Below are 17,674 nucleotides of genomic sequence, written 5' to 3'. Positions count from 1 at the left end.
GTAGCTTATCTTTTGCTCACTACTCCGCTGAAATGTCACCATAAATGTGGAATTGCTTACATAAAGAAACGTGTCTGATCAGGTCGTCAGCCTCCTTTCTGAAGTCAGAGGGAGAAATTCTTGGCTTCTCTCTATAATACAGTGTTTCTTTCTCCCCATAATATTTTGGTTAGAACGCCACTGCTATTGCATCATCATCATCATTTATTTTATTTATTTATTTATTTATTTGATTTGTATCCCGCTCATCTGGTAACTCGGTACCACTCTGAGCGGCTAACATAAAAATATACAGTTATAATAACATAAATCCAAAATATCAAAATATCAATTAACAAAACATAATAAGTCATAAATAATAAATAGAAAAAGAAGAAAAAGTAATTAAATTAAATTAGATGCTGGCAGGAGGGAAGGCCTTAACATAAAGCCATGTTTTTAATTGAGTTTTGAATGTACCCAGCGAGGGGGCCGCGCGAATCTCAGGAGGGAGATTATTCCAAAGGCGAGGGGCCACCGCCGAGAAGGCCCGGTTTCTTGTCCTCTATCTCCGGGCCTCCCTCGGCGTCAGGCCCCTCAGTCTCACCTCCTGGCTCGCGCGGGTGGTTCGGGTAGAACTTGGTGGGTGAAGGCGTTCCGCCAAGTATCGAGGTCCCAAACCGTTTAGGGCCTTATAAGTGAGCATTAAGACTTTGAAGTCGATACGGAAACAAATGGGCAGCCAGTGCAGTCTAGCCAGGGTGGGAGAGATGTGATGATATTTCCTCCCTCCGGTAAGGAGTCTGGCTGCTGCATTCTGCACCATCTGAAGTTTCCGTATCAGCCTCAAAGGTAGCCCCACGTAGAGCGCGTTGCAGTGATCTAATCTTGAGATTACGAGCGCATGTACTAAGGTAGTGAGGGCCCCCGTGTCGAGATAGGGCCGCAGCCGGGCAATCCGCCAAAGATGGAAATAGGCGGAGCGGACGACCGACGTCACCTGTGTTTCCATGGTGAGCGTCGGGTCCAAGTGTATGCCCAAGCTGCGGACCCCGCTCACTGGGGCCAAGGTCGCCCCCCCAAAGGAGAGAGGGCCAACCAGGCCACCAACTACGGGGGGCCCCACCCTCAGGACTTCCGTCTTGTCCGGGTTCAGCCGGAGGCCATTTTCCTGCATCCATTCCAGTATGGTCTCCAGGCAGCGCTGGAGGGTCAGGACGGCATCACCTGCAGTTGGCAAAAAGGAGATGTAGAGCTGAGTGTCATCAGCGTACTGGTGACACATCGCTCCACACCTCCTGATGACGCCCGCTAGCGGCCTCATATAGATATTAAATAGCATTGGGGAGATAATCGACCCCTGTGGAACCCCACAATTGGAGCTCCACGGGGCCGAGACATTCTCCCCAAGCTGAACTCTCTGGGGACGGTCCTCCAAGAAGGAGCGGAGCCAGGCTAACGCCAGGCCACCGATTCCCAACTCGGAGAGCCTCCCCAGGAGGATACCGTGGTCGACGGTATCAAAGGCCGCCGAAATATCGAGGAGGACCAACAGAGACATTTTACCCCTGTCGGCCTCCCTCAGCAGGTCATCATACAGGGCGACCAATGCCGTCTCTGTCCCGTGGCGCGGCCTGAAGCCCGACTGGAACGGATCCAGTGCATCTGTTTCATCCAAGAGTGCCTGAAGCTGGTCTGCCACCACCCTCTCCACCACTTTGCTCATGAAAGAAATATTGGCGACGGGCCTGTAATTGCCAATTTCGTCCGCCGCCAAACTAGGTTTCTTTCGTATGGGCCTAATGAGTGTCTCCTTGAGGGCAGATGGGAATAAAGACCCATTTATTATAGCTGTGGCCCATCATCACCCTCATGTGCCATCAAGTCAATTCGGACTGGATTTTCCAGGCAAAGTGCGCAGAATCTACCACAGCTAATTGACCGACATACGCCTCAGCACCTTATCAATTAGCCATGGCAAGTTACAGAAGATTCTGGCCTTTGGGTTTTAGGGCTCCACCGCGATAAGCATTTTGTGATATTAACACATATTGGAAAGTCACTTTAGCACCCTGCTGAAAATACATTTAAACAAAACAATGGCTTCCATTTAAATTCTAGCGACTCATGCATTCAGTCTGCAGTCCCCAGCTTCAGCCTAAAGTCTGTCCCGTGGCCATAATGTCCTATCTAAATGTTGAACTTCTCTATTCCTTTTCCCATCCTCCAGTTTTTGTACCACCAAGCTTGATTTGAGTATTCTGGAGAACTTAAAAGCTTGCATATGCCTTGGTAGGATTTTCATAGTATTGTCCAGTAGTGCATATATATTTTTTCTAATCTATCAGAAAAACTGTTAGAGGAAAAACATGCTTTTTAAAGGAAAAAAAGAAGTGAGAAACATTTTTATTATTCAAGCACTAGCTAAAAACATATTTATTTCTGCAGGCTACGAGGTACATGCATTGTATCTATCTGTGGGTTTGTGTGCAGGCAGGCATACTGCTTCTGCGATTTTAGAAGGATGATGATTTCTCCTGCACGTATGCCCTTTCATATAGGTTGTCAGTCATCCTGGAAGAATGGTGAAGTGAATGAAATACATTTTCACAATACTGCCTACCAGATTCTCCCCTCTTGCTCTCCCTGTTAGAAAGCAGTGGCGCTTTCTGGCATTGCGGTGGGTGGGTCTCCTCTCCCAAGAACGCCTTGTGTGGGCTTTGTCGAAATGTAGGCAAACAATCTTTAAAGGCAGAAGCACCTTGGCTACTCCGATGACTCACAGTCCATTTGAGATCATCTGTCCTCTTGGATACTCAGGGGCAAAAAAGAATGTTGGGCTCGGTAACTAATTTACAAATCCCCTCTCTGTCCAAACGACCAACACAGTTCCATAGCCATTAGAGGGAACGTGATCAGCAACACACGGACAAATGGCAGTGTCGAAAATCTTTGGCTTCTGTACCCCACCCCACCATCTTTGAGAGCAACAGCTCTGTTTTTCCCCCCTCCAGATATTCCTCCTATTTGCCTTACTACACACCTTTCCCCAAAATGAACTTTCTGGCTTACAGATGTTTGTATTCTACATCTTTCACATGAGTGCCAATTTGCAGAGGCCCCTCAGTACCGCAGTGTGTTACATTATCTTGTTGTCAACACGCAGGAATTTTTTTATGACCCTTTTAAGGAAGGAGAAAGATGACTTGTACGGATCAGTAACAGCCTGTCTTGCTATAATTTAAGACTACAATAAGTCAACCTGTTGACTGCTGATAGGACCTCAGTTTGATGTAAACTCCAGCACACTTCAGGTCAACTGATATCAGAAACAGCCTGAGAGGAGTTTAAGAATCTGGGATCTACAAATCTGGAGGCACGAAGTCTACCTGAACTGTCAAGAGACTGCTACAGGCAAAATCAAACACTGTGCATCTGATGAAGCTGGTTCTGCAGTACACGAAATAAAATATGTTAGTCTTCAAGGCACCATAAGGATCTCAGCTGGTTTGCTGCCATAACAAATGTGACTACACCCTCCTACTGGAAATTATGACAACCAGCGAAGAGAAGCAATCTGAAAAGCAGATTAGCCCAATCTTGCGATATTTGAAGTCTAATGTGGCTAATATTTCTCTTTCTTCTATAACCTGAGAATTCTTTGACTCGTCTTCAGATGATTCAGATTAGAAACATCTCAACTCTCAATCTTTACACCAAGTCCGAGCGTATGTCTTCTCAAAAGCGTAGAACTTAAGACGGACGGCCCCTCGTAGGCCATTTTATCCTGCCGAGTTCAGGAAATCTAGCAGTAAAGCATCTCCAGCAGGTCACTGACAAACATTTGTGCCAAGAACCCCAGCAAGGGGGAGCCCACCACACCAGATTATCCTGTGTTTTTTTCCCCCATTCTTTAATTGAACAAATAATTTCACAGGACTCCCTTTGAATTTTACCCTGTCTTTGGAGGTGTTAGGTGTCCCTCTCATATTGACCAATCAATATTGATCAGATTTCCTAGACCCCTTCTTCATTACGTTTACAGTTTAAAAGGTTGAGGACTACAGGGATTGGATCTGTAAAGTACTCACTACTCCCAGATGACTCAAAACTCTTGGCGTTCAGCTTTCCAATCATCTCTAAATCGAGCTGATGGTAGTGTGATCTAGCCCAGTGGTTCTTAACCTTTTTGAAAGAAACGCCCCCTTGAGCCATTGAGGAAGTTATCATCGCCCCCCCTCCCCGCGGTGATGATATTTATTTATTTATGTATTTATGTATTTATTAATTTAATTTAATTTAATTTATTTAAGACACTTAAATCCAATGACACCTGAAAACAAAATTCAATTCCAAGAAAATAAAATGCCCCCCAAAAGTAACACTTAATGATTTAGTTGCAAACGAATTTTAAGAAGCAAAAAGAAATATAAAAAGGGCATAAAAACAAACCGCAATGCAGGAACTAAAAATTTCAAGATGGAAACTCTGAAACTAAATTAAGATTGGAGGAAAATATATATTCATGCACATTAGAAAAAGGCTGCAGCCATCTTCACAGGTTTGGCTTGCTCCAGCGCCCCCCTACCGCCCCCTTCTGCTCCAGCGCCCCCATGCCGCCCCTTTTCGTTCCACCGCCCCCCTGAAAAATGAAATCGCCCCCTGGGGGGCATTATCGCCCACGTTAAGAACCACTGATCTAGCCCATAATTTATCAATTTGCTGACAAGAATATCACAGGGAACTTTTGAGTTTTGCTAACACCAAGATAAATTATGTTCCCAGAATTCCCACAAGCCACTCTAAATGAATAACCAAATTAAATTAAGAGACTAAGTCCATCTAGAATATTTTTTGCTCAAAAATTTCATGCTGGTTCCTATTAATCACCCCACTACTATCAAGATTCTTTCAAAATGCCTTTGATATTTTCTTTTCTGGTACTAAAGTCACACCACCTGGGGCGCAGTTTCCAGGAAATGCTTTCTTCCTCTTTCTGAAGACTGTGAGCACACCCAGAGAGGTTCAATTTCCACTCCTAGGATTCCTAGATAGCGTGGCCGATCCTAACGGATTATGGGAGCAAAACAGCAAGAGGCCAAAGATTCTCCAGTCTTGCCTGAGAACACAATTTGTTTGGCTTTGAAAGCTTGAATTTGTTTTAAATGCTTGGTGTGTTGTTGTTGTGGGTTTTTTTTTGACCTTATGATCCTTGAGTTGCAACCTTGATCCCTCATCTGCCATGTTGCTTATGTGGGACCACCCCTAGTTGATCTTTTGAGAAAAGATGAAAGCAAAATAGGAACTAAGCAGCTTTATCCTCTTTGTGATCTGTTAATATTTAACTGAGCTACAGCCTTTCCTTCCTCTTAATTATATCTGGAAAATCCACTTTTGCTGCTCTTAGCATTTTTTAAAAAACAGCTGCAGCCAATTCTGATCCTCCTCTTTCTTCACTTTGTTTATCCATGTCTGAGCTCCTCATTTGTACACACCTAGACTTTAGTCATGAGCAGTCTTAGATGGCACAGACGCTTCCCATTGTTTCACTGCCATTTTACCTTTTCAAACAACAGTATGCACATTAGTTCTGCAATTAGACCCGTCTGCTTCCAAATTCATCCTCTAGTAAACTTTAGGCCTGTATTTAGAGGAAAGGTACAAAATGCTGAGCGGACGAGAAGATGGGACAAAGCATGACTTATGGTATCATGAGTGCTCTACACAAAGCCTGAAACGGCCGCCCTCGTTACCTCCTGACGGCTCCACAGTAACGGCAGTCCACCAGGAAGATACATCGCAAAGCTCTTGTGATCCGGACATGAGACGTCTGGCGGACCAACACTACGATCGCCTCTATGAACTGCAGCAACAAGACACAGGTCTGCAAGAGAAGAAGGCAGTCAAGTTGGAGACCTCTACGTTCGTGTCTCAGTCTCATAAGATCGGCAGCGTCCCTTTGCTTTAGAGGTGGCTTACGGGGAGAAAAACTGGGTTATCCAAAAGGCTGGAGTTAATGGCTTCTTGGGGACTATAAGCAACAATGACATGCCCTGGAACTACACCTAGGTAAAGGTAAAGGTTCCCCTTTACAGTTTTGTCCAGTCATGTCCGACTCTGGGGGGAGGTGCTCATCCCCATTTCCAACCCATTGAGCTACCATTTTGTCCACAGACAGTCCTCCGTGGTCACGTGACCAGCATGACTAGACATGGAACGCCGTTTACCTGCCCAACGAGGTTGTACCTATTTATCTACTCGCATTTTTGCATTTTGCATGCTTTCGAACTGCTAGGTTGGCAGGAGCTGGGACAAGCAATGGGAACTCACTCAATTGCATGGATTCAATCTTACGACTACTGGTCTTCTGACCTTGCAGCGCAGAGGCTTCTGCAGTTTAACCTGCAGCGCCACCACGTCCCGTGGAACTGTACCTAGAGGGACATGAAAACACAAAACTAAAAGTAGCTTGAGGTTGATGCCTGGTTCTGAAAAATGTTTGTTTGTGTGTGAGAGAGAAATTGTGTAGTGGGCGCTGTGATCTTCTTAAAAGGCAAATCACCATTTCTGGATGATTCCAAGGACAGCATTCGTGAAACAGAGCCCAAATGAAGAGAGGAGGTGGGGTCAAGAAAAAGCCAGGAGGCTGCAAAACGCTGGGAGAGCCGTTTTTACTCAACACTTCCCTATATTAAAGTGGAAAAAAACTGCAAATATCTGCATCCTGTGCTCACCAAAGCACAAGTTATCTTAGTTGCTACCAATATAAAAGTAGGGAGAAGTGAAAACAGAAACCACAGCTTTGTAGGGAACAAAATGAAATATATTATTTGGATAGAAACAGCCTTCCCTCCGCTGTGAACCTCTCCACCAAATGAAAACAAAGGTCACCGGATGAATCATCAATGCACGAGGAATGAAGCCCTCCCCATCCACCTGGCCGCACGTACACATCTCATAACGACGGGAGCATTCACTACAGGCAGAAACAAATCTGGAACCTGAGCACTGAATATGCCTAAACTATTTACAGGATCATAATAGAATATCAACACTTCCATTTTTTCTATTGGAAATTAGAAAAAAAAAGTCATAGAGCGGGAAAAATGATGGGAGAAACCTAAAAAAAAAACCCAACTATTTTTGAGAACTGATATAATAAACGTAAGCCGTCAAGTCAATTCTGACCTCTGGTGACCCAGGGTTTTCCAGGCAGAGAATACTGAGAACTGGTTCCCCATTCCCTTCTTCTGAGGGCATCCTGGGGCTGTGCAAGCTTGCCCAAGGCTGTACAGACCAGATCGATTCATAGCAGGCAACCGCGGAGGACCAAATTCCCAACCTATGACTGTGCAACCAGACCTAAACTACTGAGCTATACATCCCTCCCAAAATGGATACTGTGTGATTATCCAGATGCTGCTGGACTGCCATATCCATCATCTCATGCCTCTCCCTAAATGTCTACCTTTCAAGAAACGTCTTCCCAGCAGTTCACTTTCAGACAGTTCCTCTACCTTATTTTCACAACAGATGCAAACTTCCATTTGTATAACTGCAGCCAGAAGGCAAATAATAACAATAATAATAATAATAATAATAATAATAATAATAATAATAATAATAATAATAATAATAATAATAATAATAATAATAATAATAATAATAATAATAATAATAATAATAATAATAATAATAATAATAATAATAATAATAATAATCACCATTGATGTATTACTGCACTGTCTACTTATCCTAGGAAAACATTTTTCAGGGGTCTTTGCAACAAGTAGACATATGGTTCAACTCTTTTTTTTTGAACCATGCTAAATCTATAACTTCTAAGGCAGCATTATTTGCAGCCACTATTTAGACAATACGGATGTAAACCTATCTGAACAATTGCCCAGGTGATCTGGCACAGACCCAACACGATAATGTGGACTGTTTAAAATAACCTTTTGTTGTTCTGTGTAGGGCTCTGCTGCATTCAGTGTTTATTCGGCACCATTAATCTAGGGGGAGCTGGAACTATCCCTTTAGAAACCCCCTTTTCCTCACTGGAAAAATACATGCTTGAGTTCCTTTGGGCATGCCAATTCCTTAAGTGCTGATTGTGTGTGGCTGTCATAGCAACAGCATTTCTCATCTCCTATAATTTGCAAATTAGCTCTATCTATACTACATTGGCTCTTCCTAAACAATATTTAAAAATTCAGCACTATTATTTAAGATTTATTATTGTACTATGATTGCTTTAGTGTTCTTCTTCAGCTTTACTCCAATTTTTGATACTAACAGTTCATGGTCTGCTGATACAGCCGATAATTCTTGAAGGAAATGGAAAATGTTTCTTTGCCTGGTGTCTTAGCTTTGACCATTCTGCTTGAGTGGCCCTGCTAGGATTCTAAAGGTAAAGGTAAAGGTTCCCCTTGACAATTTTTGTCCAGTCGTGTTCGACTCTAGGGGGCGGTGCTCATCCCCATTTCCAAGCCATAGAGCCAGCGTTTGTCCGAAGACAATCTTCCGTGGTCACGTGGCCAGTGTGACTTAGACACGGAACGCTGTTACCTTCCCACCGAGGTGGTCCCTATTGATCTACTCGCATTTGCGTGCTTTCGAACCGCTAGGTTGGCGGGAGCTGGGACAAGTGACGGGCGCTCACGCTGTCGCGTGGATTCGATCTTACGACTGCTTGGTCTTCTGACCCTGCAGCACACAAAGGCTTATGCGGTTTAGCCCACAGCGACACCAGGATTCTAGCCTCCTAATAATATGGTTCTCAGCTTCCCTCAAACTTCCTCACCAATTTAAAGTGAGCACCCAAGAAGGAGAGTTTACCTAGCAATATAGTGAGATAAAAGATTCCTAGTTTATATTGCTGGCCTGTTGAGATATAATGTCAAAGTAAAGGTTCCCCGTGACATTTAGTCCAGTCTTGTCCGACTCTAGGGAGCGGTGCTCATCCCTGTTTCCAAGCTGTAGACCCAGCGTTTGTCCGTAGACAGTTTCTGTGGTCACATGGCCAGCGTGACTAGACACAGAACACCATTACCTTCCCACTGAGGTGGTACAGTGGTGCCCCACATGACGATAATCCGTCCCATAGAAATTGCTGTCTTGTGAAATCCTCGTCTTGCAAAAACCGTTTCCCCATTGGAATGCATTGACACCCGTTTAATGCGTTCCAATGGGGAAAATAGTCATCGTTTTGCAAAAATTGCCCATACGGAAGCCATTCTGTAAAGCGCCGATCAGCTGTTTAAATCGCTGTCTTGCGAAGCATCGGTCCTGAAAATAGGGAAGCCATTTTGCGAAGCTGCCGATCAGCTGTAAAAATCATCGTCTTGCGAAAAAATGGTCTGCGAACCAGGGATCAAATAATCGTCAAGTGAAAATCGCCCATTGGAATCACTGTTTTGCGAATCGCTATAGCGATCGCAAAACCTCATCGTCATGCAGATTCATCGTTTTGCGAGGTCGTCATCTAACGGGGCACCACTGTACCTATTTATCTACTTGCATTTACAGGCTTTTGAACTGCTAGGTTGGCAAGAGCTGGGAGAACCGACAGGAGCTCACTCCATCGCGTCGATTCAATCTTATGACTGTCGGTCTTCCGACCTTGCAGCACAGAGGCTTCTGCGGTTTAACCTGCAGCGGCACCACAGCCCTATATATAATGTCAAGCCACAGATTAAAATCACAGAACAGATCTTGAAGAGCCTTACATAATGTAATTCTGGACTTCTGCCAAACCCAAGCAAACCAACATTTTTTCATATCCTTCCCCGACACACCGCCCTCCCCCCAGCCAGGCCAAGCCTCCATATTCAGACACAGTATATTTGTAGAGGCTGCAATCGAAGATGCCCTTAAGCGTGAACCGCAGTGTGATTGTTTTCAGAGCCAAAGTGCTTAGGATGGCATCGTTGACCTAGTTCTTTGATTGTAAGCAAGGAGGTTACCAGCAGTTCACCTTGACCATGGTCCTTTTGTGACGAATGTAGGTGTGGAAGCCAAGCCATCTCATTTTCATGGAGAGCTCAAACACCACGACTGTCAGGGCAAGCAGCTCCAGGGTTGCATGGATCTGTAATCAAACCAGCAAAGCACAATATTACCAGCTTAAAGATGCTTGCACTGCTTAAAGAACAATCTGAAATTCTGTTTGGTGCTTGTTCCTCTGTTCTTTCCCAACAGCACAGGGCAACACAGATCTAACAGCAAAGTGAACCACCCTTTCCAACTTAAGAACAAAGCTACACGTAACAATACATTCATATTTCAATTTAACATTTACTTTTAAGGACACAAGCTGCAAACATATTTGTCATGCGCATTTGTGTGAGTGCAGCTTTGCATGTGCCAGCTCTTGGGAACACAGGATGGAGGAGGAGTTTGAAGACTTCCTCCACTATGATCACGAAGACTAAGGTCATTCCTCTGAAAAAGTGACCAGCACTAGGAGGAAAGCTTGGTGAAGCTCATCAAGCTAGTCCAGTGATTATCAACCTTGCTTAATCCAGATGTTCTTGGAAGCCTTCACCACCAGATGTGCTGGCTGGGGTTTCTGGGGGTTGGAGTCCAAGAACACCTTGAGTTAGCAAACACTGGGAAACACTGAGCTAGTTAAACTTCTTTTCTTAATCTGCTGCAATTCAAGTAATTTTTCTCTCTTTCTCACCCACACAGCTTAAAACCAGCATTCACATTTTTATAAATACACATATTAAATGAAAAGACACTCTTTATGCTGCATCTACTTTAAGCCAAGGTCTGGATAGAGGCCCTATACTTAAAAGTTAGAGAATGTCTGGATTAAAATTATCATCCATTCTCCTGCTTATCAGCAACACTCGGCAAAATTATTTGTTGGCCTTAAAACTATCACAATGCAAACTATTTCCCCTTGGATATGTTAACCAATCAATCATTTCCTTACTGCATATCAAATAACTGCCTTAAAATACATTACAGAAATAAATATATGCAATACATTCTTCAAATATCTCTAACAATTTGTCCCAGGCTTCATGAAGCTATCAAGCAAGACACAAGATTCAAATGGAAAGATCATTTTTTTAAAATTTTACCATATATCTAAGGATAATGTGAACAAAAACAATGGATTTGCATGCATAGCCTTCTACTCTCCAGATTACTTTTGATTTTCTTCTCTCCTTTATTGTTCCCCTATTTTTAATTGTTGTTGTAATTAGGCTGTTTTATGTTATTGTATTTTATCTCTGTTGTTGGCCGCCTAGAGTAGTCCACCACAACTAGATAGGCGGGATATAAATTAAATAAATAAATAAATAAATAAATAAATAAAACTAAAGCAATTTATTATTTCTATCACTTTGCATAAAGATTGCTAGTTAAGGTGCCCATTGTGAAAAATATCCACACACTGTACATAGCACTACAGTATTTTAGAAAACTACTACCTTATTCTAATTTTTGAAGGGAAAAAAAATAATGGGTCCCTCAAAATCTGGCTGGGCCATAGAAACACTTAGGAAAGACCCATAGCCACCAGCGTTATTTTCAGAGCTTCACATATGCAGATTCCATAATGTGTGAGAACTTCCGCATCCCAATTGGGAAGCAGTCAGTGTCACCCAAATGGCATGATTGTGCCCATCTCTAGAAGTCAGAGAGCAATAGTGTTAGTCTATTGTACCATTATGTAACCATATTTCCCAAGCTCAGGGTCTTTTCCAGAGAGTCTTCTCTATTTTGCCCATCTCATGAGAAGAGAAGATTCCCTGGAAAAGACCCTGATGTTGGGAAAGAGTGAAGGCAAGAGGAGAAGGGATGACAGAGGATAAGATGGATGGACAGTGTCATTGAAGTGACCAACATGAATTTGACCCAACTCCGGGAGGCAGTGGAAGACAGGAGGGCCTGGCGTGCTCTGGTCCATGGGGTCACGAAGAGTCGGACACGACTTAACAACTAAACAACAACAAACCATATTTCCAATTTTTAGATCACATTTATTGAAGGCCCTTGTTCATCCCTCCCGCAGATACTTACATAGATGCCAAGGCGGAGCATGGGAACAGCAGGCGCCTCACAGAGGGAGAGCAGCAGGAGCAGCAACGCTGTGATCAGCTCCATGACGTAGAAGAAATGATTGTGCACAAAGAGGTAGGCAGCCAGCGCTTTGGCATCCTTGGGGTGTGTGAAGAACTTGTCGTTGTTCTCTCCTTCCTAAGGTCAGATTTCAAAACAATCCATAGGAAACCATCCCATTTCTGCCAGAGCGAGCAAAAATGTCATGGTGGACCCCCTACGTTCAACCCAGTAGAGAAAGGCAAGGAATCCAGGAGCATGCAATCCGACAACCCCAAGAGAATCACGGAGCAAGGCTGGAATTGAGGACCTAGTGGCTTCCTCCCAAAGAAGACCCAGGCAAGAAACCATCTGCCAAGCTCTGCTGAATCTGAAGTACCAACTAATGCCTGCCCTTGAAGGAGAGATCTGGATTCAGAGCCAAACTGTATTAATGAGCAACTAAAACCTGCCATTATTTCCAATTTTAAATGTGTGAAGATCTTCTTTTGCTTAAGCAACTGAAAAAGAAATAATGTGCTATTCTGGGAGGAAACGGCGCCCAGCTTCTCCTTTTCCTTTGCTGAAAGAAAAGGGATAAGCTGCTCCAAGGAAAAGAGCCAGTTATGACCACTGAAAGGACCTCCCATTCTAAGGCTTTTTTGTGAACAAGGTTATTCAGGTTCCCAGCTATTCTGCATATAACTTGCTCCCCCAGTATGCTTGAGTCATGCAAAGGAAAGGAAACAAATCAATCTACCTGGAGGTAGATTGCCGACTCTTGGTAGTTCATTTCCCAGTTGTGTCTTCCATGGGTCCTCGGAGGAAGGGATCCCCCAGAGGGGCAGGTGGGCAAATCACGGACCAAGTCATAATTGCCTCCATCTGTGTTGAAGGAAAAGAGGCTCAGAAAGATGGTTTTCTTACTCCCGTCCTTTACTCAAACCTTTCTAAACAATGATAAAATACATACACTCTTCAAAAAGAAAAGGCTTCAAAAAGATCAACTGTTCAGGTTGTTTGACTTGAATTTATTACGAAAAGATGTTTTTTATCTTGTTGCCCCGTGCTCTGCGACTCGTTTCCTGAGTCTTTTACTGAAACACGATGTCCCTCCAGGGATTCAGAAGGAGAAATAAGGTGGAGCTGTTTTGGCAGGCCTTCAAATATTACTATTTTTTTTAAAAAAAAAATGTCGTATTTTATTTATTTGTGTTTCTACCACTTGTGTGAAGCATGTTTGTTGTTCCAGACTGTTGTTTGTTGCACATTTTAATGTTTTGTATAAGTATGCTGTGCACTGTCCTGGGCGTTCTCCAAAAGAAGGGCAGCATAGGAAAACAAAGAGCGAACAGTAAACAGCCACAGTAATAAATACAGAACACTAATTGCTAAGGAGCCTGTTACGGTCTTCTCCTACCAGGTGGATTCCAGATGTGTTGGCCCACAACTTGTACTACTCTAGCCATTAGTTGTGAGAGATGGGGTGATGGGAGTTGTAGTCCAAGAGGACACAGGTTTGAGGAGAACCAGCCTGTTGGTGTCCTGTCCTGCTGGGGGACTTCTCGGAGGTGGACCCTGCGCAAACCAGGCTCCCGTTACGACTCAACAGGGCTATTTTCTTTTCTTAGCAAGGACTGAACGCTTGGGGACAGCATGGCTGGATCCAGCTTTGTCTCGCTTGATGAAGATAATTCGTTCCGTTCAAATCGCTGTTAAGCGAGACCCTCGTCAAGCAAAACGAAAAAGCCAATTGAAATGCATTGAAAACTGGTTCAATGTGTTCCAATGGGCTAAATACCTCAGCGTCCAGCAAAAATCCTCCATAGGGCAGCCATTTTCTGTTCCTGTAAAGTGAGGAATCCATCCTAAAACACAGCGGGGAGCCATTTTAAACAGCGGGTGGCCATTTTGAAGACCCGACGATCAGCTGTAAAGATCGTCATTAAGCGAAAAATCAGTTCCCGAAGCAGGGAACTGATCATCGTTAAGCGATTTTTGCCTATTAAAACATTGTTTTGCGATTGCAAAAACTTCATCGTCAAGCAATTTCCTCGTCTAATGAGGTAATCGTCAAGCGAGGCACCACTGGATATAAATTCAGTTGTTACTGCCAACTAATTAATTGTGAGCCACCCAGAGACCTTTGGGTAGAGTGGGTGGCATATAATTTGAATGAATGAATGAATGGATGGATGAATGAATGAATGAATGAATGAATGAATGAATGAATGAATGAATGAATGAATGAACGAACAAAGAAACAAACAAACAAACTAGAGTGGACCCACGGAATCAATGGAACTTCCATAAGTGCTGACATGCCATAGGCTCATAGATACGGTGGGTTAAGCGCTGACTACGTGGGCTGTTGAGCCTACTGTTTGGAGCGCCACTGTGATCGATTGGTGCACTCTTAAAGATGGCAGTCAGACATCTTTGTTAGATCACACCGGACCAGACCCAGTGTATTTTATGAGCATCTTTCTGGCCCATCAAGAAGCTCGTACTATTTTGGTGTGGGTAGGATCGCTCCGGTTTGGATCAGTTCCAGCGCCTATGATCCCTGGAACCAACCCAAAGCAAGCCTTCCTCTTTCAATTTGCCAATAACACGAAGTGGCTTAATAAGCAACCCCCTCCAGGATACCGGCCAATTAATCATTTCCCTTGCTCTGCAGAGAGCAGGGAAAGTGAAGGGGAAAAATTGGCTGTATGTCGACTACCGTTAATGTGCTACATCAGTCATAATCGTTTTTAAAATCATGTGTTTGCCTCACCTGAAAGGGCCAGACAAGAAACCTCCAGCAGTCAAATCCACAGTAGTGGATTTTCTCAACTGGCCCTTTTAAGAAAAGGCAAAGAAAAAAATATATAAACTATTGAAGGGGAAGATAGGGAGGCAGTGGCAGATTTTACTTTCTTGGGCTCCATGATCACTGCAGATGGTGACAGCAGCCCCGAAATTAAAAGACGCCTGCTTCTGGGGAGGAAAGCGATGACAAACCTCGAAAGCATCCTAAAAAGCAGAGACATCACCTTGCCAACAAAAGTCCGAATAGTCAAAGCTATGTTTTTTTTCCAGTAGCAATGTATGGAAGTGAGAGCTGGACCATAAAGAAGGCTGACCGGCAAAGAATTGATGCTTTTGAATTGTGGTGCTGGAGGAGGCTCTTGAGAGTCCCCAGGACTGCAAGGAGATGAAACCTATCCATTCTGAAGGAAATCAACCCTGAGTGATCGCTGGAAGGACAGATCCTGAAGCTGAGGCTCCAGTACTTTGGCCATCTCATGAGAAGAAAAGAGTCCTTGGAAAAGACGCTGATGTTGGGAAAGTGTGAGGGCAAGAGGAGAAGGGGACGACCGAGGATGAGATGGCTGGACAGTGTCTGCGAAGCAACCAACATGAACCTGACACAACTCCGGGAGGCAGTGGAAGACAGGAGGGCCTGGCGTGCTCTGGTCCATGGGGTCACGAAGAGTCGGACACGACTAAACAACTAAACAACGATGATTACTAATGCACTGCATCAACTCTGTCTGTGTGTGTGTGTGCAGTTGATGCAGTAGTGTATATAGACTATTACTAGTGCACTGCATCAATTATTTTATATATATACTTGTAGCCACTGTTGCCATATATAAAATAGTTGATGCAGTGCACTAGTAATAGTCTATATACAGCTCCTCCCCACACACACAAAAAAATCTTCCTCTGCCTTCTGCTCAGCAGGGGAAAGTGGTTTGTTTGTTTGTTTGTTTGTTTTTTCATTCATCCATTCATTCATTTAATTAATTTTTAATATCACTTCTTAAGCCACTTCCCAATCCTGGCAGGAAGCACTTCCATGCGAACAGTCAGGCTTGAGTAGGTCTTTCTAATCAAGCCCAACCCTTCCAAATGGCTGTTCATGTTGCCGTACCCTTAGTCTCGTTGGGACTAACCGTATGATTTAAAAACCTTGGGTCCCTCTTAGCCTTCCCATCCAAGCGGGCTGCTCAACATCTCCTTTCCAGTAATCTTTCAGCGAAAGCCATGCTTGCACAGATACGGCAAGAAGCTCAAGCTTTCCACAGAAAGCTCAAGCTTCCACCAGCGCTTCTGATGCAAATTCTTGTAGCATTCGGGAAGGAGCTGCGAACAAGGCCGTCCGCGGCGGCTGCACAGATGGCGAGGCTGCCTCCCCGCCCGCATGACGACGGATCCCCAGAGCTCCATCCACACCAGCTGTCCCGCTTACACAAGGCCTCTGGAATGAGAGTTCAGGGATTGAACCATTTCCATTCATTGGAGCCTGGAAGCTGTTCTGGCAGGCCTCTAAATAGAAACGGCTTCCAGATGCCGCCATAAAGAGGAGGAGGAGGGAAACGCAAATGTTTACCAACTTATAATATTCAGCTGGCTAACAGGCGGCACAAACCCCAGCCTTTGAGATTAGAGGAGACGTTCGACACACTGTTCTCAATTTAGATCTCAGTGCTTAGACATGCAATAAAAAGCCCGCCCGTATGACAGAACCTGAGATGGGCGAGAGAACAAGAAACACCCGGCAGAAGAGAGAAAGAGGGAGAGAGAAAGGGAGAGAAATGATTATTTCAAGAGGAAAGGAGACCCCACCATAGAATCCTCCAGGCTTCCAAACGCAATTTGTTCAGGACTTTTAGTCACACGGCTGGACTTTCTCTCTTATCTTTCGCCTTTTATTACCAGACCAGAGCCATCTTGACAAAGAGGAATAGGGAAGATAAAGCCACGGCAAAGACCAAACCTTTCCAAATACGTAATGCATCTGTGATGAGTCACACTCCTACACCACCGTTCCTCCAAAGAAATGAAGAGAGGCCCTTCCTTCCTTTTGTACCCTCACAACGACCCTATAAGGTAGCTTAGACAGAGAGATGGTGACCATCCAAAGGTCACCCAAACTTTGTAGGGCAACAGCGACTACAAGTGCTATCATTCTACACCAGGTAACTGGGTTTCTCCTCTTATCCAGGACTGTCTATTGCAGTGGTCAGGGAACAGGGGTAAATTACCCCAAATGGGGTAAAAATGAAAATCCTGGGGGTAATGAGGACGGTCGCGGCAGGCATTTTACCCCCAGGCATTTTATTTCCGACAATGTTGTGTGTAGCCAGGCATTCCGTCACGAGCGGAGAGCGAGTCCTGGCGAGGAACTGCACAGGGCACCCATCTGCCCTCCTCGCCTCCAAAGTTGGGGGGAGGACGGCGTACCAGGCCAGCTGGACTCTTTGCTCGGCGTAGCCCTGGCCAGAGCTCTCCTTCCTGCCCACACCCACCCGCCCGGTGCGCTGGCGAGGAGGCCCCTTTCCTGCCCTGCCTCACCTGAGCTCATGGCCAGTGGACCTGCTGGACCTACGGCGCCCACCTCCCCTCGCCAAGGATGTGCTTTCCCAGTGGTGTGGCAGCTTCAGACTAGCTGCCCGGGTGGTGGCCACCGGTCCCGGGCAGAGGGCTCAGCCGCAGATGGGGGGGGGGGTAAAAGGTAAAAAAGTTCCCTTACCCCTGGTCTATTGCTCTGACTGTCATTTTCCATCACCTACTTAACATTACCCTTTCACTCAGAAATGCAACAAACTGGGTGCAAAATATTCTGAATTAGAGTTGGGCACGA

General features: G+C 44.6%; 1 protein-coding gene across 2 annotated transcripts in view; it reads right to left on the bottom strand.

Annotated features, from left to right (window-relative positions):
• TPCN1 (two pore segment channel 1) overlaps positions 1-17,674 on the bottom strand; it is a 64,066-nt gene that overhangs the window by 33,698 nt on the left and 12,694 nt on the right. The window contains exons 2-5 of one of the 2 annotated variants that reach the window (XM_072983517.2): positions 12,800-12,924; positions 12,022-12,198; positions 9,959-10,072; positions 5,733-5,863 (exon numbers count right to left, since the gene is read on the bottom strand). In XM_072983517.2, the coding sequence (XP_072839618.2) occupies positions 5,733-5,863; positions 9,959-10,072; positions 12,022-12,198; positions 12,800-12,924 (547 nt within the window). Of the gene's footprint in view, positions 1-5,732; positions 5,864-9,947; positions 10,073-12,021; positions 12,199-12,799; positions 12,925-17,674 lie in introns of those variants that run through there. The other variant, XM_072983518.2, reaches the window with a different exon arrangement.

The sequence above is a fragment of the Pogona vitticeps genome, chromosome 14 (assembly GCF_051106095.1).
Source record: "Pogona vitticeps strain Pit_001003342236 chromosome 14, PviZW2.1, whole genome shotgun sequence".
Taxonomy (NCBI): Eukaryota; Metazoa; Chordata; class Lepidosauria; order Squamata; family Agamidae; genus Pogona; species Pogona vitticeps.
The sequence above is the reverse complement of the archived record's forward strand: the minus strand, read 5'-3'. Positions and strand labels throughout refer to the sequence as shown.